This window comes from Pseudorca crassidens, chromosome 2, assembly GCF_039906515.1.
Source record: "Pseudorca crassidens isolate mPseCra1 chromosome 2, mPseCra1.hap1, whole genome shotgun sequence".
Taxonomy (NCBI): domain Eukaryota; kingdom Metazoa; phylum Chordata; class Mammalia; order Artiodactyla; family Delphinidae; genus Pseudorca; species Pseudorca crassidens.
This window is the reverse complement of record NC_090297.1, coordinates 30,419,549-30,443,815: the sequence shown is the minus strand read 5'-3', so window position 1 is coordinate 30,443,815 and position 24,267 is coordinate 30,419,549. Positions and strand designations below refer to the sequence as shown.

The 24,267-nt window shown below is 51.5% G+C and overlaps 2 protein-coding genes across 5 annotated transcripts in view; both read left to right on the top strand.

The window, feature by feature from the left end:
- Window positions 1-25: 25 nt before the first annotated feature.
- On the top strand, window positions 26-12,885 carry FHL3 (four and a half LIM domains 3). 4 transcript variants are annotated; one of them, XM_067725565.1, is made up of 6 exons: window positions 26-161; window positions 10,217-10,390; window positions 10,479-10,653; window positions 11,517-11,686; window positions 11,808-11,994; window positions 12,125-12,885. In XM_067725565.1, the coding sequence occupies exons 2-6, from the start codon at window positions 10,235-10,237 to the stop codon at window positions 12,277-12,279; spliced, it is 843 nt and encodes a 280-aa protein (XP_067581666.1). In that variant the 5' UTR covers window positions 26-161; window positions 10,217-10,234; the 3' UTR covers window positions 12,280-12,885. The 4 variants fall into 4 exon arrangements, with proteins under 4 accessions (XP_067581666.1, XP_067581665.1, XP_067581664.1 ...); XM_067725564.1 differs by lacking the exon at window positions 26-161 and adding an exon at window positions 5,323-5,466; XM_067725563.1 differs by lacking the exon at window positions 26-161 and adding an exon at window positions 5,382-5,555.
- A 3,713-nt stretch (window positions 12,886-16,598) lies between these two features.
- Window positions 16,599-24,267, top strand: part of SF3A3 (splicing factor 3a subunit 3) — a 29,226-nt gene continuing 21,557 nt past the window's right edge. The window contains exons 1-7 of the mRNA XM_067725561.1: window positions 16,599-16,825; window positions 17,107-17,154; window positions 18,456-18,508; window positions 18,614-18,719; window positions 22,316-22,388; window positions 22,764-22,855; window positions 23,898-23,980. Coding sequence (XP_067581662.1) covers window positions 16,730-16,825; window positions 17,107-17,154; window positions 18,456-18,508; window positions 18,614-18,719; window positions 22,316-22,388; window positions 22,764-22,855; window positions 23,898-23,980 — 551 coding nt within the window. The 5' untranslated portion in view covers window positions 16,599-16,729. The remainder of the gene's footprint in view (window positions 16,826-17,106; window positions 17,155-18,455; window positions 18,509-18,613; window positions 18,720-22,315; window positions 22,389-22,763; window positions 22,856-23,897; window positions 23,981-24,267) is intronic.

Here is a 24,267-nt window from a genome sequence, read left to right as displayed (position 1 = left end):
CTTCCTTTCTGCAGCCTATCCAGCGCCTGCTTTTCCGGAAATACGTCATCTAGCACAAGGCGTCCACCCCAGGCTGCTTCTGGGAAGTGTAGTTCTCTAGGTCTAGCCTCGTGACTCTACAACAGCCAGTTCTTATTCGCCAGAGCCTGTCCACGTATACGGTGAGTTCGCCTTCGTGATCCGCTCCGTTGGCACCTGGGAGCATCGTGGCTGGCACTGTCCTTGGGGTGAGCTGGGCCTGGAGTGTGCGCATGTGCAGTCGACTACAGCTCTGCTCCGTTTGCCGTGTTTATGCGGTGTATTTGTATACACTGCTAGGTATAATCTAGGTAACTACTTTAGAACTGACTGTATAGCACAGGAAACTCTACTCAATGCTCTGTGGTGACCTAAATGGGAAGGAAATTCAAAAAAGAGGGGATATATGTATATGTATAGCTAATTCACCTTGCTGTATAGCAGAAACTAACACAATATTGTAAAGCAACTGTACTCCAATTTAAAATAATAATAATTTTTTTAACATCTTTATTGGAGTATAATTGCTTTACAATGGTGTGTTAGTTTCTGCTTTATAACAAAGTGAATCAGTTATACATATACATATGTTCCCATATCTCTTCCCTCTTGCGTCTCCCTCCCTCCCACCCCTCCAGAAGGTCACAAAGCACCGAGCCGATATCCCTGTGCCATGCAAAAGCTAGGGGCCCTGTGAATTTTCTGGTGTACCGGAAAGAGCACTCTATAGAGAGACAAGCATCCTTAAAACCATGTCTGGCTCTGCCATGTACTGGCTGTGTGACTTTTGACAGGTCGCTTTGATACCGACCAGTGTTCCTGGCTTTCCCCAATCAATAGAAATTGACTAGAGGCCAGGTAAGAAATTCAGGCAAGGCTTTATTGGGGCCCCTGCAGGTGCAGGAGGGAGCAAAAACAGGTAACAGGTTCCCTTGCTTGCTCCCGGAACTGTGGGCGTGGCAAGCTCGTTCTTTATATGGGGTGAGGGTTGGGGTGTGTCCAGGGGTCAGGCCAGAGGGGTGGCTTAGGTGTGTTCTGCCCACGCCTTTGTGGTGTTGAGTGCAGGGGGCATGCGCAGTACCCTGCTTTTGCTTCCAACACCCGTTTTTTTGCTCCTGACTCTTCAGAAGTGGCAGTTGGGATTTTTTTGGTCTTTTTGTATCTTTTGGTCCAGAATTTGCCCCAATCGCACATGCACGCAGCTACTTGGCTTTAATGAGCATCATTTCTCTCATCCATAAAACAAGGATAATAACAGCACGCACTGCTCTCCTCATAGGGCCGTCAAGGGGCTCATAGTTGAACAGAGGAGTTATATCATGGATTAGTTGTAAAATTCTAAGTCCCTGACACCCTCAAGATGTTGCTGACAGAATGAGTGTCAGAGGCAGTACAATGTAATGATTAGGACCATAAACCATGGAGGTGTGTTTGATCCTAACTGTTACCAGCCAAGACAAAGTTAGCTTCACAGAACCTTAGTCTCCCATGTGTAAAATGGAGGTAATAATACTATACCTACAGGATTGTTGTGAGGATTAAATGAAATAATATGTTTAAAGTCCTTAATACTGTGTTCACACATCTGCAAGTTCACTATCAATTAGAGCTATTATTGTGATTATTAGTATTACTAAACCTACCTGTGAGGATTGAGAAAGGGTTGAGCACAGCAGAACATTCCAGAGGCATTTGGCTTCTTTTCCACCACGTGAAGCTAAACTTCAGCAAGTTCTGTAACTGCACCCATTTCTCATGACAGTGCTCATCTCTCCAGCTGAAGACCTCTGGAGAAATCCTCTCCTCAGTCCCTAGAGGTGTGAGTCCAGTAGGCCAGTGGGCGTGTAAAAGCGGAAAGTAGCTGAGATCTGCTATGTGAAAAGTTTTTTCCTGCCCCTGAGTCTGAGCCTTGCCCAACTAAGGCCACATGCATTAGCAAAATTCCGTCTTATTTGTTACTTAACCATTGAAAGACAAGGCCCTTCATGATCTGGCCCATGCCCACATTTCCAGCCTCATCTCAGTTAAGAAGCCCAGCCATCAGACTAGGTGGCAGCCCTAGTCGCTCCTGCCACTTCCCCTGAAGAAGGCGTTGAGTGGCAGGGATACCCAGGAGAAGGCAGCTCTGCACATTGGAAGTGGGGGTGGGCCTTCAAGTCAGCCCCAGATTTGAATTGCACATCCACCACCTATCAGCTTGTGATTTAGGGCCACCTTGTCAAACTCTCTGAGCCCCGGGTACTACTCTGTAAAATAGTGATAGTAATAATAACCATCTCATGTGGCTTTTGTAAGAAATGAAGTAATGACTGCCACTTGGCATGGTGCCCTGCGTGTAGTTGGCATTTAAGCACAGATTAATCCTCCCTCTACTCTTCCTCCCCCACGCTCTGTAGCAGTCACTCATTTTACCTTCTGCACCCACAGACCCATTGCCAGGCTTGGGGTCACTAGGCAAGTGTTTCTGGGCAATCTGAAAGCGGGTGTCTGCTCAGCTAGGAGGCCTGCACGGGCTGTAGGCAGCCCAGTGGGTAAGAGTGAGCAATACACCAGAGAAAGAAGGGAGTTTTCTCACTGGGGGGAGGAGAGCTTGTGGTTACAAGCATCAGAGAGTGATTCAGCACCCAGAGGAAACCATGAGAGTCTTGCCACTCATCAGTCACCCAGGGCCTCCTTTTGTAAACCCTTCCAAGGTGAGAGAACAGCTCGGAGACCCTGAACAAGATAAGGAAGCGGAGTGGGGGGGGGGCCTCCAGGGTGAGGGAAGAGACAACCAGATCCCACTCACCCAAGGCCAGTCAGCCAGCGCTCAGGCTCTGCTTCCAGCCCCGGTCAGACACACCTGTTCCCTGAGAGAGGGGGGAGGACTGATGGGAAACAGGAACAGGGAGTCCATGAGGCTGATCCCTAGACCTGCCTGGGGCACGTCCACGTGGGTCAACGGAAATTAGAGCACGCAGGGAAATGCGAGCCTACTGGGGAGCTGGAAATGGGGAGGGGAAAGGATACAGCCCCTGCCCTACACCAGTCTCCCTCTCTCAGGCTGGGCCAAGTCAAAAGTCTCCTACCTTTTCTGGGCCTCCAGACTCCAAGTCCAAGAAGCAGAATCTTAACACTTGACCAGGAAAGAGAGTGTTGGAGTGGAGGGAGTGTCCCACATGTTGAATACCTACTGTGTGCTTTCATCCAATCCTCGCAAGAATGCTGTGACACAGGGAGTCCCCCACTCTGAACAGATGACAGACTGAGGCTTCAAGAGGTTAAATGACTACAGAGACGATAGAGCCTAATGATTAAGCTCTTTTTTTGGCATGAGGTGCTTTGACATTTGACTGTCTGGATTTGAATCCAGGCTTTTCTATTGTTAGCTGTGTCACCCTTGGCAGGTTACTTACTCTCTCTGTGCCTCCATGTTCTCATCCTTAAATCACGGATAAAAATACATATTTCACAAAGTTGTTGGAAATCAAGTGCATTAATATATGTAAAGTGCTTAGGCAGGGACTGGTGCAAAGTAAGAACTCAGGAAATATTGGCTCTGATTCAGGCAGCTCATCGGAGATTCAAGCTGTGAGTAAACCCAGAGACCCCAAATCACTTTGCTGTACAGCAGAATTAACACAACATTGTAAATCAACTGTACTTCAGTTAAAAAAAAAAAAGACCCCCCCAACCCACCTTTGATCCAGCACCTTCCTTACTCACTCATAACTCCTCCCTTTCTGAAGGATGCTCACCTTTGCCCTCCCCTCACCCTAGAGCAAACCCCTTCTTGCCATCTCCTCCAGCCAGGCAGTTTTCCCTGCACTCCCCTGGGCTAGGAGTCTCCTACGCCTGCAAGGCAAATTCCAGAGCAAGGCCCACGCATGGGCTGGCTGTGCCCTCTCTGGGCTCCAGATAGCATGTGCCTGTGGTCCAATCTGGGGTGTGGGAGTCCAAATGGAAGCAGTGTCCATCATTCATTCATTCATCAGATATTTATTACGTGCCAGACATTGGAGTAGGTACTGAGAATGCAGTGGTGAACCAGAAGTCCGCAGTCCCTGCCCTCATGACACTTAACCGTTTAGGCATCAGGAACAACAATAATAAGGAATTAGTTAATTTTGAAAGGAAACCTGACCTCAAGTGTGACTTGGGACCCAGAAAGGTAGGCGTGTGATTCAGAAGTGGGAGAGGAGGGTACTCAGCAGCCCCAGCCTGGGAGGGAATGAGTCTCTGCTCTGAGAGCTTGGCTGGACCCAGCCTGTGGGATGGGAGAGCCTCTGTGGGCACCTGAATCTCTACTCTAGACTCTGAGGATGTTATTTCCAGGGTTGGTTTGCTGTCTCTTGTTTTGCTAACAGCACAGCAGAGCCTCCTCCTCCCTCCCCCACCCTTCCAGATCGAGGCTATTTATTCCTAGTGACAAGCCTGAGGATCCCAGGGGCGGTGGCCTCAAGAACCTGGAGGGGCCTTGTGTCCCTGGCAGACGCCAATCCTCCCGCCCGGGCAGGGCACAGGGAGGAAGCCAGAAGGTTGGAAACTGTAGAGGTCGGGGAGGACTTCCCTCCACCGCCCCTGCAGCGCCCCATCCTTGCACACTCCTCACACCCCTTCCTGAGAAGCTCAAAAATCATGGGGCCAAGGATTAGGGTCTCCCCTAGGCCTCAAAGGTCAAAACTGTTCCTGGGCACTGTGGAGACCAAGGGAGGATTTCTCTGTCCCACGATGCAGCTGGAGGTGAGGAGGTGGTTACTTCTGTCTTCACCACTCAGGGTTGTGGAATAATGCCCTTTGAAGGTCAAGGCCCTATAGAAGGGGTCCTTAGACTTCACTCCTTGTTTCCAGAGAACACCTTCGTTCCCACTGACAGGGCCGCGACAGCAGGGTCAAAACCACCCCCTCCAACAGGCTGGAATAAGTCCTCTTTTACAAATTTGGGCAGAGTGTGATCCCTGGGGGTAAACTGCGAGGGGGAGGGGACACGAAAAGGGCATGAGGACCCTCTGGGTCCCCAAATGGACCTTGGTCGGCTGCCTCCTGTATCCCTTGCCTGAGACTGAATACAGCTAGCCGCTGGGGACTGGGGTGGGGGGAGGTAAGGAGAGTGAGGAAAGAGAGGGAGGACAGCAAAAGCTGCAGGGAGGGGACAGGGGCGGGGTCCTGGCCGCCCACGAAGGTTGGTAGAGCCAGGTTAGGCCCGGCGGGCCCAGGGGGCTGGGGCAGGCTCCAGCCTTAAAGGGAGGTGGGGGCGCGGTCTGGCCCCCAGCCTCCAGGACGAGGGCCGGGGGCGGGGTCCGCACCCCGCGGGCAGGGGAGGCCGGGGGCGGGGTCCGGGCGGGGCGGGCCCCCGCGCTCACTTCCTCGGGGAGGGCTTGGGGCCGCGCTCCCGCTCGCCCACACAGTCCGTGCGCCGCCGGCAGCCTCGCCGGCAGCTAGCTCGGTCCCGCTCGGCCCGGCCCGCAGGTAGGAGGCGCCGAGGGACGCGGCCCCGGCTGCCCGCCACCCCCCGCCCCACGCGAGCGCCGCGCCCCGCTCTCGCCGCCTGCCTCGAGGTGAGCTCCCCGCCGAGCCCGGCTCCCCATCCCGGCTCCCGGCCCCCGCCCTCTGGCGGGAAAGGAGAGGCGGCCAGCCGGGGGTTAAGGGCAGCCGCGGCCCCCGCCCCCTGTCCCCGCCTGGGTCCGGTCGCGGGCGCAGGGAACACGCTAGGAGGCGGTGGCGCGCGGGCGCCGAGCCCCGGGGGTCGCCCCCGGAACCGTACCGCTCCGGGCGCTGCAACGCCAGTTAGGTGGGGCAGGGGGCCAAGTTTGAAGTGGAAAAGCGAGAGTCGAGAGAGACCGGGAGGGTTCGAGAAACCGGCTTCCAGAACGCCCGGTGGAGCAAGAGACCGAGACAAGACAGGAGCGGCGAGCTTAGACAAGGAGGCTGCGGAGATACCCGAAACAGGGACAGAGACTTGGGCGTAGAGTCACCGGGAGGCAGACCCGAGGCGTAGGGTCCGACCCAGGTTTTGTGGAGCGGAGCATTTTAGGAAGAAGCATGCCGTGACCCCAGACGTGCTGTCAGCCCTCTCCAGGGCCTTGGAGGGTTCTGGGCAAATGAGGGGCCCCGAAGCTTAAGCTTCATTAACCTTGTGGTAAACCAGCCTCTGAGAGGCCTAGAAAGACATCCAGAGACTGGAGACAGACACGCTCAGGCATACAGAGATGCTAAGAGATAGAGAAGGGCGGTGGGTAGGGACCGAGACATTCCACCCTTTAGAGACCCTTGAGGTGCCAAGACTTGGGCAGACAGTGGTAGAAATCCACAGAGGCTGCCGTGGGGAGATAGCCAGTCAGAGACCCAGAGACACGGAAACATACAGACAGCTGCTGAAGTGTACAGACACAGACGTGCTGAGTGGAGCAGAGCTAGACGCCAAGAGACAGATGTCATGGAGGGGCAGTGACAGTTTTCAAGACAGACCCCGCGGGACTCAGGCCTGAAAGATTGGGAAGGGAGGATGTGGGGAAACAGAAACACTGGGCCAACTGAGCCCCCGTGAGGCAGAGGACCTGAGACATGAGACAGTAAGACTCGAAGGAGCCCTACGCACTCTCCGAGACAGCCCCAGCTTATTTTTAAACTCAAATCTTGGACGCGCTGCTTCAGCCCTGGGGGACCCGGGGTGAATGAACTGTTCCTCTTCTGTCCCCAGAGCAGCTGCTGGATCCTGCTTCCCACCCCCTTCTCCCAAACCGCTCTGACTCCCAGGCCCCATGGCGGGGGCGGGGAAGAGAGTGGAGAGTTTGGGGTGGATGCCTAGTAGCAGGGGTGAGGGTGGGGGGAGTTTGATTTCTCCCCTCAAGTCCCCTGTCAACTCCTGGAAGCTGGGGGAGGGGTCTGTTCTGATCCTGAGTCACAGCTGTGGGACCTGGCCAGGGTCCTCCTGGACGGGGGGGGGGGGGGGGGGGGGCGGTGTGGAGGGGGGCGAAGGGGTTGAGCGGTTGGCATGGGTACTTGGAAAGACTTCTGGGTGTCTTCCAGTCACAGGGCTGGCAGCTGGGGAGAAGAGCCAGGCTCTTGTACTAGTGATATCATCCAGCATCTCCTGTCCCGCTGCTCTTAAACGCTGACCACCCCGTCCACCACCATTTCTGGGGAAACAGGAAAGGGCTCCAGGCTGGGAGGCAAGGGACCTGAGCTCTCTGATACCTGAGTGACTTTGGGCATGCCCCTGCCCTGTCCCTGGCCTCTGTGCTCAGCTGTAAAATGAGGATGATACCCTATCCCGCCTGCCCTTTGTGCGATCTGATAGATGGTGGGTGGGTGGGAAAGCGCTTTATGAGAGGCAAAGCAGCATGCAGGTGTGTACACCTGTGTACCTGGGTTGGGGGTTTCAGAGTTATGCTCACTGGAGTCAGACTGGCCCCACTGGTCTCAGTGAGCCCCACGGCCTGGGCCTCTTCAGCTCCCCCAGCAGAACTAGGGGGTTCCCTTTTTGTTCTCTCCCTGGGCCCCCGCTGAGAATGTCAAGGTCAAGTCCCAGGCCAGCCCCCTGACCCAGGCCTGGCTGAGAAACTGTTGACTGACCCCCGTATGAGTGAGGGGCTAATAATAAAACACTAAGAGCTACCATTTACTGACTACTTAGTATCTCCCCGGTGCTTTCCAAGTATCATCACATTTAAGCCTGGCAACAACCCTAGGAGGTAGGAGGTAGTAGTAGATGGGGAAGCAGGCTCAGGGAGCTTAAGTGACTTGCCCAAGATCACCCAGGTTTATATTTCACAGCTCAAGCCTCTACACAGCACATGCCACGGCCATTATCCAGCCATTTTGAGCTGCAGGAGGTTCACGGGGAGGGGTCAGATGTGTGTGTGGGTCAGGTGTAGGCAGGTGTGTGTGTTGGGGGCAGCGGCCAAGAGCCATCTGGCAGATTGAGCGCTCTCCCCCCGACCCCCCTACCAGCCGTGAAGGAATACAGGACTGGCTCCCTTTAGTCCCCCAGTCCTGCCAGGGAAAGGGGGAGGGGGGAGGGGCAGACAAAAGGCAGAGACAGGTGGGCCTTGATAGTGCCCTTCACTCTGTCCTCACCAGAGCCCAGCTGGACAGACTAGGGGATTCTGGGAAAGAAACAGAAGCCACGCCCATACCCTATTTGGGGTGCCCCTGTCTCAGAGTGGTGACTGCCTCCCAGTAGGCAGGCCTAGGGCTAGTCTGGACCTGGGAAGATGACAGAGCTGTTGGGGGCCAAGCCAGGAAGGAAGGAAGGGCCCAGGTCACTCATGGATGGATGCATGGCCACACTCCACCTGTGTGGCCCCCGCTGCCCAGTGGCTCACAGCCCAGGCAACCCTCAGATGTTGCGCCAGAGGAAACCCAGGCCTGAATGGCGAGGAGCGGACTGAGGTGGAGGGATACCCTCCACCCTCCAGCATAGCCCCCAGCCCAGAAGTCCCGGCTCTGAAGACCCCGACTCCTGGCGGCCTCATGCCCTGGCCTGGGGTATGAACTGAGTGTCCTCCCATCGTACAGAAGGGCAGCTGTGGGTTCATGAGCCACCCCTTCAGAAGAGCCAGGCCCCCTAGGCTTGGGGCGTCTGCTGGCGCCTGGAGTCTGAACTCCAAACCAGAGCCACGCTTGTTGGCTAGAATTTCCTGCGGGGGGGGGGGGGGGGCTGAGAAAAGGAGGGCTTCGCCTTCAGCGTGAGCCAGGCCAGGCTCTGGGGACTGCCAGTTACTGGGGTCTAATGTGGAGGAGTGTGTTGGTGGGTTCCTTTGTACTCCTGGGGCCCATCTGCAGCTGTGAGAACATCCCCTTCCTAGGGTCCAAGTGGTTCCTCTCCACCCACCCCGGGATCCCAGTCCCCAGAGAGCAGGCTTCATGATGGAGGAGACTGGGGGTGGGGAGCTCTGAATTTGGGGCTAGAGACTGGAATCAGGGGCAGCAGAAGGGACTGGGAACCCCACTTCCTCACCCTCCCTACTCCCCAAGCTCCTGCTGCAGAGGCAGCTGTGTGGATGACCTCATCCCACAAACATGCTTTGTTCCTGAGAAAATGGAAAGTGTCTGAGGTTTGGTGGGGGGCTGGGTGTCTGCAGCAACAGCGCTCAGGGCTCCCCCTTTCCTGACTGCCCACCGTAGGGAGGCCTGATTGGAGAGGAAATGTCTTCAGTGGCTCCCACTCTCTCACCCTTCACTCCCCGGCCCCAAACCCTTCAAAAAGCTGGGGAGAGGCTGTCTCTCCCAGAGGCAGGGAGAGGGAAATAATGACCCAGGGGATGGAAAGATTCTGGGGCTTTGCCAGTCGCTGCCAGGAGTGATGACCGGCAGGAGACAGCAGGAGGCACACTGCATAACCTCCAGTTCCCCTCTCCGTCCCCAAGCATCTCATTTCCCTTTTTTCCTCCCCTGTTGGCTGGCAAAACCTGACATCTGGCCATCTGTGCTGCCACAGCTGCTGCAGGTGTTGCAGGCCAAGGCTGCCCAGGCTGGTGTGACCAGAGACCCAACGGGAGGTGGAGGGGGTGAGGGCAGAGGGTCCAGCTGGGGAAGCTTGGCTGTGTCCAGCCTGCAGGATTTCCTTCCTGCTTAAACCTAGGCTGAGCCTCTGAAGTCCTTGTTGCTGGATTCTCCTGGGAGGGGAGGCCCAATGTGATTTCTCCCATCAGCCTCCTCCACCTCCACCATTCACTGGCCCAGCATCCTTCTTACATTCCGCTGTTTCCTGGCTGGGGTTTGGGGGGTGGAGTGCAAACAGCCCCATTCTCATCCCTAAGCTTCCCACTCCAGAGCTCTGGGTATACCCCTAGGGTCCCTTCCTGGGAGTCAGGAGAGGGTGAGAGTGCTGTTCATATGGGACAGGGTGGGGTGGCTCCGTGTCCTTGCTCTTACCCCCTTGGGGCCAGTAGGGACAGTGGAAGCTAAACTCAGGCTAAATGCAGGGGCAGGAAATGAGTCATTGACCCAGGAAAAGCCCCCTGCCCCCAGTTCTGCCAGGGCCAAGATAAGAAAAGAACTTCTGCTTCCTGGTTTTTTCCTGACCCCCTCTCATCCCCAACGTTAAATACAGAAATAAACATGCAGGACTCTGTGTTCCCAGAAACACCCATTCCCCATCACCACCTGCTCTGACCTGGCATTTCCTATGCCTAGTTCTTGCTTTTTTTTAAATGCAGTGGGCTAAGCCACAGCCCCTCTGGGTGACCCCTGCCCCACCTTGTGTCCCTAACAGGGCTCACTCACAGCCACCATGAGCGAGGCCTTTGACTGTGCAAAATGCAGCGAGTCCCTGTACGGGCGCAAATACATCCAGACGGACAACGGACCCTACTGTGTGCCCTGCTATGACAAGACCTTCGCCAACACGTGCGCCGAGTGCCAGCAGCTTATCGGGCACGACTCGAGGGTAAGGACTGGACCACAAAGGGCAGAGAGTGGGTGGAGGCTGGCAGGAGGAGGCGAAGGTGCCAGTGCCCCTGCTGTGCTCCACACAGGAGCTGTTCTACGAAGACCGCCACTTCCACGAGGGTTGCTTCCGCTGCTGCCGCTGCCAGCGCTCCCTGGCCGACGAGCCCTTCACCTGCCAGGACAGCGAGCTGCTCTGTAACGACTGCTACTGCAGTGCCTTCTCCTCACAGTGCTCCGCCTGCGGGGAGACCGTCATGCCCGGTACGTTCCCGGGGGCTCCCAGGGGCTCGTTGTGCGTGGGACTGGCATGCCTGGCATCTGTGTAGGGTTCTTGTAAGGGACTGGCATGCCTGTCTGATACAACATGGAGGCTTGGTAAAGACCTGCACACGCAGCACGTTCCTGGAAATTGACTGTGTGCGGTATCTGTCGTGCTTATTTGCTCTTGGGAGCTTAGCACGCACAGGGACTGACAACGCATGATACACACCTGGGGGCTTAGCATGTTTGGCACACATAGGAGCTACGAGTGTGCTGAGACTGTCAGTGTTTGTTGCATTGGGGCTTGGTGTGTGCAAAGACATATAAATAAAGGGCTTAACACGTATGGCAACCTGCATGGCTAATAGAATGTGAGGATTTAGAACACGTGGAGATTGGCATGACTAGGATATGCCGGGGCTTATTATGTTCTGAATCTATCACGTCCGGGGCAGAACTCCGTGTGGGCAGGGACTTGCTTGCCTCGTATATGGGGTCTTTGTGTGTGTGCTCACACTATCACATCTGGTATATAAGCGCTTAGCATATACTGAGTCATCGTGCCTGTGACCTGGAGGCCTGGCGTATGCTGAGATCGTCATATTCTGGTACATGTGGGGACTTCACCTATGCCAAACCCTCAGGTCTAGTTTATGGGGGCCTAGCATGTGCTTAGCCAGCATATCCAGTGTTGGGGGGAGGTGGTTAGCATGTGCAATAGATGCGGTGGGGATCCTGCTGCAAATGCATGGACACCACCCTGTAGCCTGTGGAAGCAGCGGGGACCCTCCTCGGGGGGTGGCAGAGGGTGGCACTCAGGAGCTCGGGACTCAGCCTCTGAGTGGGACCCCTGTTCCCCACAGGATCCCGGAAGCTGGAGTACGGAGGCCAGACGTGGCATGAGCACTGCTTCCTGTGCAGCAGCTGTGAGCAGCCGCTGGGCTCCCGTTCCTTTGTGCCCGACAAGGGTGCTCACTACTGCGTGCCCTGCTATGAGAACAAGTTTGCTCCTCGCTGCGCCCGCTGCAGCAAGGTGGGGGCTGGGCCGGCGGGGCGGGGGTGCCGAGCTCCACTGCACACAGGGGTGGGGTGAGCAAGGCTCTGTCGTGGGGTCGGAATCCCCACTCCCCCTGCTGACAGACGCCGCCCCACAGACACTGACGCAGGGTGGCGTGACATACCGTGACCAGCCCTGGCATCGGGAATGCCTGGTCTGCACCGGCTGCCAGACGCCCCTGGCAGGGCAGCAGTTCACCTCCCGAGATGACGATCCCTACTGTGTGGCCTGTTTTGGAGAACTCTTTGCACCCAAGTGCAGCAGCTGCAAGCGCCCCATCACAGGTGGGACAAAGGGTCAAAGGACAGAGTGGGTAGAGTGTAGGCAAGGGAATGGGACCTGGTACTGGGTGAGGCCGAGGGACAGGACCGCCCACCCTCCAGATCACAGAGCTAACCTCCAGCCTCCCTCCAGGACTCGGTGAAGGCAAGTATGTGTCCTTTGAAGACCGCCACTGGCACCACAGCTGCTTCTCCTGCGCCCGATGCTCCACCTCCCTGGTGGGCCAGGGCTTCGTGCCGGACGGAGACCAAGTGCTGTGCCAGGGCTGCAGCCAGGCGGGGCCCTGAGCCAGGGCTCCTGGGCCCAGGCCCTCCCAAACCAGGGCTCCAGGACTAAGGCTCCTTTTCCAAACCACCTCTGGGACCCAGCCCCTCCCCAAACTGGGGCTACCCCTGGGCTCCAGGATTCAGCCTCCCCACTCCAACATCCCCAATCTGGTACTTCTTGACCCAGGGCCCCCAAACTTGGGCTCTTACGGAGCCTCCACCATTCAAATCCCCTCCCCAAGCCTGAGCGCCAGAACTCAGTCCTCTCCCTATGGTCCGGCTTCCCCTAAATCAGAGCTCTGGGACCCCAGCCCCCTTCAATCTAGACTTCTCCCCTGAAGACTTTAGGTCTCCTATGGGTGCCTGAGAAGTCCCCCGAAGTGGACTGTACTCAGGCTTGACACTCCCCACCCCCATCCCACCGCTATTCCCAGGGATGGGGCTGTCTGGGCAGCACATCAGGGGTTCACTGGTTAGGGGGTCCTAGGGTACAGGGTTTTGCCCAGCCCTTGCTGTCGAGTGTTTTCTCGTTTCATTTCATTTCAGCTCCATTCTGCCCAGAGATGGGCAGAGGGGTGGGTTTGGCTCACCCCCCTTTCAGATTCTGCAATAAAGCAGTATGAGGAAGCGAAGGCCTCTGTGTGTTTGTCTGGGGGTGGAGGGGCAGGGAGGATTCCTTCGCACACCACGGGACTCGGAGGCTCTTCCCGACCTCGACCTCCTCCATGCAGGGCAGAGGAGGAAGCTGCCAGGCGGGGTGGGAAATCTCTCCCGAGAAAGGGGATCCCCGCGGCCGCTACTGTCCCTCTCAGGCTTAGCTGGCTTCCCCCCTGCTGGCAAAGGGCTTTTTCCTCCGAGTGGGGAAGGGAGGGGTTTGGGGGAAGTTCCGGACAGAAGCAGGGCGGGCCGACGGCGTTGGGTTCTCCGTCGGGTACAAATCGCCCCCCTCCCTTACCATCCCTCCCCAAACCCCGCCGAGCACCGGGTGCGGATCCCCAATCTGGGCCCAGACCCTCAGCCCCCCTTCCCCCTCTTCCCGAGGATTAGCGGAGGCGGCCCGGGATCCGCTCGCGGCCGCACGTTTTTTGCCAAAAAAGGCAAGGATGCAGCTGCACGCGCCACAGGAACATCTGGATCCGATTCCCGGCATGAATGGGTCATGGCCCCGCCTCCCCGTGATTCAAGGGCGGGGGCGGGAATGAGCGAGGGGGGCTATCCCCCAAAATGGGGAGATGGGGCGGAGCGCTGCTCCCCTCTCCCGGCGTCCGACGCCCCTGCCCCTGCTCTCTCGGCGGCCTGCGGTCTGGGCTCCGCGGTCCAGACCGTCGGAGCCCGACTCGTGCGCGCTGGCTGCGGCGCAGGCTGAGGCGCTCACGTACCGCCAGCGGCCTTCCCGGGTGGGGGCCCGCGCGCGGGGCGGGCGGACCCTCGGCGCCCTTTGCGGGAGGGGCCCTCCAGTCCGGCAGAACCGCGTGATTATATGTATCTCAAAAGAAATCCTCCCAGAAATCCTATGGGGCGGGCGTTTTTCCATTTCACGGAGGTGGAGACTCCACTCGTTCGTTCCCCAAAGTCACATAGGTGGATCCACACTGCCTCCCCGGCCCAATTCGAATCCTAAACTTTCTGAAGCCGCGGTTGACATTTTCTACAAACCTTTACGGATGCCCACCATGTGTGCTTATAATTAATGATTGTCTGTCGACATTTTTTGTCTCTTTCTTCCACCAGCCTCTGAGGATTGGGCTCACGCCTGCCTTGCTCACCCCTCCACTCTCAGCTTCAGGCACTTACTACATGTTCAATAAATACCTGCTGAGGAAGAGTAGTCCAAGCATAGAAAACAGCTAGTGCAAAGGCCTGGAGGCCTGAAAAAACGTATGGTGTGCTTTGGGGAAGCAGCAAGTAATTTCATTCGGAGGAAGTGCCAAGAGACTAAAACGTCAGGCAGCGGCCAGGTCATGAAACGCCGAATGCCAAGTCAAACAGATCTCACCCTGCGGGTAAAGCAGCCCGTGGAAATGTTTAAGCAGGGGTGTGAGATGATCACTCCGCTGCAGCGTGAATAATGGATTGGAGGGGTAAGATGAGCAGACTGACTAGGAGGCTAGTGCAGTGGTTCAGGTGAGAGATAATGAGACAGGTGGCAGCAGGAATGGAAAAGACAGGACTTGGTGACTGGTTTGAAAGAATGGGGAAGGAGAAGGTTTTCCGGGAAGGAAGGCATCAGGTGAATGGTGCTTAGGTGGTCCACCCGCCAAAGAGGAAAGGGATGTGCAAGTACAACAATGTGTCATTGATTTCAGGATAAACATCTTTCAGATTTAACATCTCAGAAACCCAGACGCAGCGTCTAATCAAGTGTGACATAGTTTAGTTGACAATTTTTGTTCTTTCTTTCTTAGTCGACCGTAAAATAATGGTGGCTTTAACATTGTCTCATATTCGATGAAATACAGTAGATCCCAAACCTTTACCCACCACCCACCCTACCCCGCAAAAGATACACGCGCTGTCTCCGCAATCCAGAAAAGAAATTTCTTACCTCTTTCCTAGAGGTGCAGGAAAAACTTCTGGGGAGGAGTTGTGTCCAGGGGTCCTCTCCCTAAGGTTGAGGTCTTGCTTAAATTTTTAGACATAAATATGACCCTCACAACACCCCATGAGCAGGCAGGACAAAAGTCATTATCTCTGTTATTTTTCAAACTTTAAAAAACAAAAAGCAATTCATGCTTATTGTAGAAAAGTTGGAGAATTCCAAAAAGGGAAGGTAAATCACTAATAACCCCTTGTTTTTTTATTTTTTTGCCGTACGCGGGCCTCTCACTGTTGTGGCCTCTCCCACTGTGGAGCACAGGCTCCGGACGCGCAGGCTCAGCTGCCATGGCTCAGGGGCCCAGCCACTCCCGGCGTGTGGGATTTTCCCGGACCGGGGCATGAACCCATGTCCCCTGCATCGGCAGGCGGACTCTCAACCACTGCGCCGCCAGAGAAGCCCTCCTTGTTAGATTATAACCTCCTAGTTCTTTTTTGTTAAGCAGGCATGTGCAAATATGTATTTTCATTTTTAGTTTTAAATGAAAAGTTTTTAAATTAAAAAAGTAATGCATGTATATGTTATGAAAAATTTTTCATGCTGTACTTTGGACATATACAAAGAAAAACGTCCCTACCATACCAGATCTTCCAGTCTGTCTCCTCATAAACAACAATGGTTTACTGTTACTTGGATATCCTTCCAGAAATAATCTCTTTGTGTATTTATTTTTATATACACTGTTGTGCCTCTAGCTTTTTTCACTCTGTGTGGCCATATTTCCATTTGAGTTCATACAGATTTTTTAAACAGTTTTATAGAGGTATGAGTTACATACCATAAAATTCACCCAATTTGAGTGTACGGTTCAATTAATTTCAGCAAATTTAATAGATTTGTGCCACTATCACCACAATCCAATTTTAGAACATATCTATCACCTCCAAAAGATTTCTTGCGTCTTTTGCAGTTACTTCCGGTCTCACCTTCAGCAGCAGGCAACCGCTCATCTACTTTCTGTCTCTTTAGATTTGCCATCCCGACAGACACTAATGTCGTTCTTTATGTCTGGCTTCTTTCACTTAGCATGATGTTTTCATGGTTCATCCATACTGTAACATTCCTTTATTGCTGAATAACATTCCATCGTATGGATACACCACATTTGGTTTGTACCTTTACCAGTTAATGGCTTTTGGGGGTTACGCCCTGTTTTTCTTGATAATGAATAATGGTGCTATGAACGTCTGAACACACGGACATACGTTTTCATTTCTCCACCTAGAAGTGGACATATAGACTTGCTTCATTTTTTTTTATAGCTGTATAGCATTTTACTGCTTGAATGTACCATATTTTATTTAGCCAGTCCCCTGCTGATAGACAATTAGGTTGCTTCCATGTATCAAAAAAGAAAAAGAGAGAGGGAAGGAGGGAAGGAGGGAAGAAGAAAAGAAACCCGCTATCATCCCCATTTTACTGACAAGGACACCGATGTCTCGAGAAGGAAAAAACGTTGTCACAGGTCACACTGAGAGCCGGAGACACAAGTTCCGGTTCCCCAGCTCTCATCCATGCTCTTCAGCTACTCAGTCCAGGTCCCTACCCGCCCGGCCACGCGGCCGAGGAAGCCAGGTCAGATTCCTTACTGCCAGGCTGGTGGATTTCTGTATGCCCCCTAGAGGCACCTGTAAATCGTTCGGCATCGCGCCACACACCCCCGGCCAGCAGGGGCACTGCAGCCGTCTCCATAGCACTGACTGGGTCTCCTGCGGTGCTCACTTTTCCTCGAGTCCCCGAAGAACTTCCGGCAGCCGCGGAACTTAGGTGACGCCGGACGCGCCGCTTAGGGACGCGGGCGCGCAAGGCAGCAGGAGTTGTTTCCGGCAGTGTCGGTGTTCTAGCTTGATTTGAGGCGGCGGCGGAGGAAGGAAGATGGAGACGATTCTGGAGCAGCAGCGGCGCTATCACGAGGAGAAGGAACGGCTCATGGACGTCATGGCTAAAGAGATGCTCACTAAGAAGTCCACGGTGAGTGGGGCCTGGGCAGGGGCTACCCCTGAGGCTGGGCCCCATGCCCGAGTTCAACCTCTGAGAGTTTTCTTCGGTCCTCAGACCTGCCCCGCGCCCGCCCCTTCCCGGGGCTCCCTACCCGAGCTCTGGCCTAGGTAACCTTCCCCCGGGCCCAGCGCCCAGAGGCCTCTCTGCTTGGGCCACTAAGACCTGAGCGGATAAGCTCCGCCCTTGGGCGGCCTTTCCAACTCCAGAACTCCGACTAACGGTGTCTTGTGTCACCGTTTGCCTTTCTTCAGCTCCGGGACCAGATCAATTCTGACCACCGCACACGGGCCATGCAAGATGTGAGTGCCCGCTGTCCACTTCTCTTTGGGTCGCGATGGGCTGGAAGAAGGGGGCGGGGGGGTCACCTGGAGCCCTGGACAAAGGTAACCGGGTTGGCCAGTCGAGGGTTTGTATGCCTGCCAAAGGGTGCTTAACCACCCTTGCTCGCGTCTGTGCATGGGGAACTCTTATTCATTCTTAATTACTTGGAAAGATGCCCCTTAGAGCATTCTGTATCCCATGGATGTGCACTGAGTAGTTACCAGGAGTCAACCATTCGGGCTTAGAAGGTACTCTCCCTTCTCCCCAAAAGAGAATGCTGTGTATTACTGTTTTCCTCCCAGAACACTGTATTGAAGCATTTGAAGTACTTTTTGCCTACCACACTGCATTTTCCTAGTAATAGTTCAATTTCTTACTTTTAGAAAAGTAATTAAAGTCAACATACTGATACGTTTTTATGTTAAAGCTAAGTGGTAGGTAAATGGAGGTTCGTTATACCATGCTCTCTACTCTTGCATGTTTGAAATCTGTTTAGGAAAGAATAAAAGACCTAATCACAGAGTTTCTAATTTTGGGGAGATAATTAATATTACAAGCCCCTAATCCCTTATCTAAATTCCCAAATCTGAAATGCTCTGAAAACAAAAGATTTTTTATTTGTTTGTTCTGGTAATTGTTTAGTGGCAAAAATCTGACTTGATCTGAACAGATGGGAGGCTTTTTATGGTCTTTATCACATTTAATAAGTAATGTGTAAGTTTCACTGCAGAACTATTAACATGTGTTCCAGATTCCACTAGGGATATTGCATGCAGTACCTTCCTGAACTTAAAAATTCCAAATTCTGAAACAAATCTGGTCCCAAAAGTTTTGGAGAAGGGACTACACACTCATACCATCCTGAGTTCGAATCCAAAAGAAACTGTGTGATGTTTTATTTAGTCTGTGTACTCCTCAGTCAAGCCTTTTGAAGTAGTGAAAATCATCTTGGACCGCCCTTTTATCTTTGAGTGTCTTAGGTGGGAACTGCTGTTTACCAAAGGGTGACAATGGCTCTCTTTTATGACACTTCTAGGGAAAGTTAAATATAGGAACTTTCTGCCACCCCTCAAATCACATCACTTAATCTTCAAAATGACCTGTTTTAAAAAGTAACTAGGAACCAGTGCTGTCTGTTAAAGGTACCAGAAAGAACAGGAACTTTTAACACCATATCTCTTGAGGTTTCCCTGGGCTTTGACAAGAGAGCCTTTGTTGGTTGCTTGGGTCTAAGTTGTACAGATTGCTTCATCCTGATGGGTTTGTGTTTGCCTTTCAGAGGTATATGGAAGTCAGTGGGAACCTGAGGGATTTGTATGATGATAAGGATGGGTAAGTGACAGTCACAGCCAATCCAGGAATTATTGCTTTTGAGGAGCCATGGTTAAAGGACTAAGTTTGTGTTCCGTGTTCTCTGTTTTTTTTCCGAAATTGCAGGTTACGAAAGGAGGAGCTCAATGCCATTTCAGGACCCAATGAATTTGCTGAATTCTATAATAGACTCAAACAAATAAAGGAATTCCACCGGAAGCACCCAAATGAGGTATGACCTCAGAAAGTATTTTCTCCAAACCTGTCCAAAGAGCATACAAAGGAAAGGTGTAAGGAAAGTGGAGGTTGCCACTCAGGTGTCCCTTCAAAAAAGAACTCGCCAGTTAGCTGCAAGCAGCGAAGTTAGGTGACATCCTGCAACTCCAGTGCTTTCAGGATCTCCCTCACCTTTAAGCTAAGGCCATTCTCTTCCTGGGCAGCCCCCAACCAGTGACTGAGCACAGTGTGGGTACCATGGCCTGGTTATTTCTGCCCATTGTGAGACTCTTCTAGTGAGTAATCTTTGCTCCAGAGTTCCTCATTGGGTTGGTCAAGATTTTGTCCTATCTTCATCATGGTCTGGGCTCTCCCTGCCCAATCCTCCTCTCTCCTTTTTATCTTTAATGGATAATACCCACCCAATAAACCACTTGCGCTCCTAACTCTGTCTTAAAATCTGCTACCTAGAGGATCCAACTAACACAGAAAGGCTTTACTCGCTTCCAGTGATCATTACACCTTCATGATTCAGTCCAGAGGCCTACTCTTTCATGAAAATTCCTTCCTAGTCTACTTTACTCCCCCAATTAATCTTTCCTATCTTTATGATTCTGTCATATTTTATGACAATGAACGTCTGCCCCACTATATTGTAATATGATAAGGAGCAGGGATTCCATCTCAGTTATTGAAGAATCCATTAAGCATCTTACACAGCTGACCAAAGGAATTTTGGGGGGAGGGGGAGCGAGGCATGGCTGTAGGAGAAGTGGAGAGAGATAGGTCAGTGATTACTCTGAGCTTTTATGACTGTGTAACTAAAAAGTTGTTCCCTTGATAGAAATAAGGAAGAAAGAGGTAACCCACTTGTAGTAGAAATGAATTTTTATGTATGTGGATATTCAGATGATATTATATGTAGGTAGAAGTGTCCCATGAGCAGTTGAAATTAGGTGACTGGGGCTTGAGAATTACCACGTGTACTTGATGGTTGAAGCCATGGATCATAGAGTTCTGGGAGGGAGAGACAGTGTGAAGGGAGACTGTCAGCTTCTGTGTGCCTTGGGGCACACTCTTAATAAGGTACTTAGCTGAAAAGGAGCCTGGGAAGCCATCCATCACAGGTCAAATGGCAGCTCCAGGTAATGTCTTACTGAAGCTCAGCCAATGAGTTTCACAAAGGAAGTTACTGGGATCAGCTGTTGTGTTTGTTTGTTTGTTTGTTTATTTGTTTTTTTACTGCATAGGTCTTTTAAATTTATTTTTATTTATTTATTTTTGGCTGTGTTGGGTCTTCTTTGCTGTGCGTGGGGTCTCTCTAGCTGCGGCGAGTGGGGGCTACTCCTCCTTGCGGTGTGCCGGCCTCTCATTGGGGTGGCCTCTCTTGCTGCAGAGCATGGGCTCTAGGTGCGCGGGCCCCAGTAGTTGTGGCACGTGGGCTCTAGACAGTAGTCGTGGCACATGGGCTTAGCCGCTCCGCGGCATGTGGGATCTTCCCAGACCAGGGCTCGAACCCGTGTCCCCTGCATTGGCAGGTGGATTCTTAACCATTGCACCACCAGGGAAGCCCCTCAGCTGTTGTTGATTGGTAACTGCCAGGGTTGCTACTCTGTTGAAGAAGTGGGAGTGGAAATCTGGTCACAGAGGCACAAATAGATAATGAGGTTACAGTAGTGTGGAGTGTTTAGTATGCATTTGAAAGACTGGCAGAAAAAAGGAGAGGAGAAGCAGGAGGATCACAAGGAAAATAGGGAAGGCATACATACTTCAAGGAGCAGACGGAAAAATGGAGAGACTGAAAATACCAGACAGGAGAGGCTATTTATTGAAGTTAAGTGGAGGTACATGAATGGACTCACACACCTACCTATGTCTCCTCATCCCCTTTGGAAGGTAGAGTATTAAGTCTTTTGGTAACCGAGAGAGAAGGCACGAGTACCATTCTGGTGTGTTAACCTTATCCCAGCCCAGATAGAAAGGTGATGAGGAATAAATGGTTAAATAAATGATTGGAAGAATGCCTAAGATATACTAAGGGGGAAAAAAATAAGTCTAATTATGTAAGAAACAAAATAATAATCTTGCACTTGCCTGTATGTACTTGCACAAATATATATATTTAAATACCTAGAGCAGTGGTTTCCAAATTTTGCTGTGCATTTGAATCTGGAAGTGTTTAAAAAGTACTGATACCTCCCCACCACTTCTGATTAAATTTGGTATCAAGTGTGTTAGGATTTTTTAGCACTCTCCCAGGTGATTCTAATGTGCAGCAGAGTTTGGGAATGGCTGACATTTAAAAGTCTGTTGGGTTTCCCTGGTGCCGCAGTGGTTAAGAACCACTTGCCAATGCAGGGGACATGGGTTCGAGCCCTGGTCCGGGGAGATCCCACATGCCGCGGAGCAGCTAAGCCCCTGCACCACAACTACTGAGCGTGCGCTCTAGAGCCCGTGAGCCACAACTGCTGAAGGCTGTGAGTCACAACTACTGAAGCCCGTGTGCCACAACTACTGAAGCCCGTGCGCCTAGAGCCTGTGCTCTGCAACAAGAGAAGCCACCGCAATGAGAAGCCCGCGCACTGCAACACAGTAGCCCCCGCTCTCACCAGCTAGAGAAAACCCACATGCAGAGCGAAGACCAAATGCAGCCAAAAATTAAATAAATGAATAAATTTATAAAAAATTTTAAAAATGAAAAAGGTCTGTTGACAGTGGTTAGCTATTCCCAGGAGAATTATTAAAGGGGAACCTTTTTTTTTTTTTAATATTTATTAATTTGGTTGCACCAGGTGTCTTAGTTGCGTCATGTGGGCTCCTTAGTTGCGACACACAGACTCCTTAGTTGAGGCATGAGAACTCTTAGTTGCGGCACACATGTGGGATCTAGTTCCCTGACCAGGGATTGAACCTAGGCCCCCTGCATTGGGAGCACGGAGTCTTATCCACTATGCCACCAGTGAAGTTCAAGGGAACCTTGATTTTTTTTAATATACATATAAATTTACTTGTTTTATTTTATTTTATTTTTGGCTGCGTTGGGTCCTCATTGCTGCACGTGGGCTTTACTCTGGTTGCGGCGAGCGGGGGCTACTCTTCGTTGTGGTGTGCAGGCTTCTCATTGTGGTGGCTTCTCTTGTTGGGAGCTTGGGCTCTAGGCGCGCAGGCTTCAGTAAGTTGTGGCGTATGGGCTCAGTAGTTGTGGCACACGGGCTCTAGAGTGCAGGCTCAGTAGTTGTGGCGCACAGGCTTAGTTGTTCCGCAGCATGTGGGATCTTCCCGGACCAGGGCTCGAACCCATGTCTCTTGCATTGGCAGGTGGATTCCTAACCACTGCACCACCAGGGAAGCCCTGAACCTTGATTTTTTTTTCATTTTGTCTTTTTGTGTTATTTGAGTTTCTGTGAGAATGTGTTATTTCAGCAATTTTTAGTTAAACAATGCAAAAAGGAAAAGGAAAAAGCAAGGTAATTAGAAAACAGAAGAAAGCTTCTAATGAAAAATCAAGCCAAACATAGTGTTAGAAATCCAACTTTCTATATAGTCCATTCTGTGATATTGCAGCTTCTACGCTGAAAAAGCCACCTGAGCTTCTCCTCTTTTTCCCATCAGATCTGTGTGCCAATGTCAGTGGAATTTGAGGAGCTCCTGAAGGCTCGAGAGAATCCAAGTGAAGAGGCACAAAGTAAGTAGCGTTTAATGTTTCTATCCAGCACTAGCAGAAGTACAGGTTAATGACCAGAGTTCAGATTTGCCCTCAGAGTCCTGGAAAATGGCCCCAGAGAAATGTATAGCCAGGTTCCCTTACTGATTTCCTCTTTGCTAGACTAGAGAAAAGTCTGGACTAGATTGTCATCCTGAATCGGCCTTGGACAAAATAGTCATTTTGTGCCAGCCCAGCTTAAATTTACTCGCCTGGAAAAGCGAGGTCTGTTCACTTTGTGACTAGAGGGAGATGTTTGGGTGAAGGGCTGCATTATGAAACAATGCAGTCCACTTGAAAAGCCAAGTCCAAGAAGGTGGCCTTTAGTATCTGAATCTTGACATCTGATTCCTTCAGATTTGGTGGAGTTCACAGATGAAGAGGGATATGGTCGTTACCTTGATCTCCATGACTGTTACCTCAAATACATTAACCTGAAGGCCTCTGAGGTAAGACCCAGGAGAGGGGAGAGTGGCTCTGATTCTAGGGGTGAGTCAGGACACTGGGCTGGGGCTACTAGACCTGAAACAATTAGAGTGTCTTCCTTGTGTTCTGGAACCGTTATGTTAGTATTAAAGAGGTGATGTGCTTTCTTGGAATGAAACACTTTTCAAAGTGAAAGTCAGGTTTCTACAGTCAATACAATAAGCATATTTTACTTATCAATAAATTTTGTTTTATTAATACAACAAGCTTATTTTGCTTTTGTAAAAATAAAAAAAAATTTTAAACTCACAAGTACACATGAAGCTTCTGTGTTAGGCACACAGAGTTGTAGGTACATGAAAGATACAAAAACATAATCTCTGCCAGGAGGGCTATTTAATAGCTTTAAAAAGGTATTAGAAAATAACTTACCATAGAGCTGAGGTTTAATGTGACAGTCTCAGGGTCACAAGGAAATACATGATGAAATTTCTCTTGGGGTTGTGAGGACATGTCTCAAAAGTTGTGACTAAACTTTAAGCTCCTTGAGTACACTCCTGCATCTGTCTTGTTCTCATCTGTATCCATGTACTTGGTCCAAAGATATTCAGTAAGTGATTGAATGACTGAACAAATGGCACCTTCTGGGACCTTATTTTAGGATGTAGTGGGTGTCAGTCTTTAAACAGGTGCCCTGTATATATTGGGTAGGCCAAAAATTTCATTTGGTTTTAAGTAAATATAAAAGACATTTTTCATTTTCACGAAGAACTTTATTGAAAAACATATTCACTAACTGAATGAACTTTTTGGCCAACCCAATGCTAATGTTCAACAGATGTTTCTTTTAGTTTATGGTTTATTGACTTGATCTTTATTTCACAGAGTTAATTGTGTACCATATTCTGCTCAGTCCAGTGGAATTAACACTCAGTGCAGGAATTAAATGTTGGGGGGGAAAGACTAAAGTGAGCTGGGCCTTGTTAATCTCATTTATTGGAGATTATATTGCAACTTGGTGCAAACACCTAACTGAATCTCTTGTCACTTCTTTTCTCTTTCCAGAAGCTGGATTATATCACTTACCTGTCAATCTTCGACCAGTTGTTTGACATTCCTAAAGAAAGGAAGAATGCAGAGTATAAGAGGTAGCCATTACTAGTTTCTAGGCCTCTACTGGATTTAACTAGAAGATTGTTTAATGAGAAGGTTTGAGGGCAGTTTTGAATTTCGTTGCATGAAAGGCATATATGAATGACTTCCAGGTTTATTGGAGGATAGGAATTTTGAATGACATGGTTTCAAAACCATAATACTCTGGCTCTGGAAGAATGCATGTCTATGGGCACGTCCACGATCTTAGACCCATACTGTTCTTAATGTTGTCTCATTGTAGAAGGAAGTCTCCCATCCAGGTGGCTCTGTGTCTTTGGAG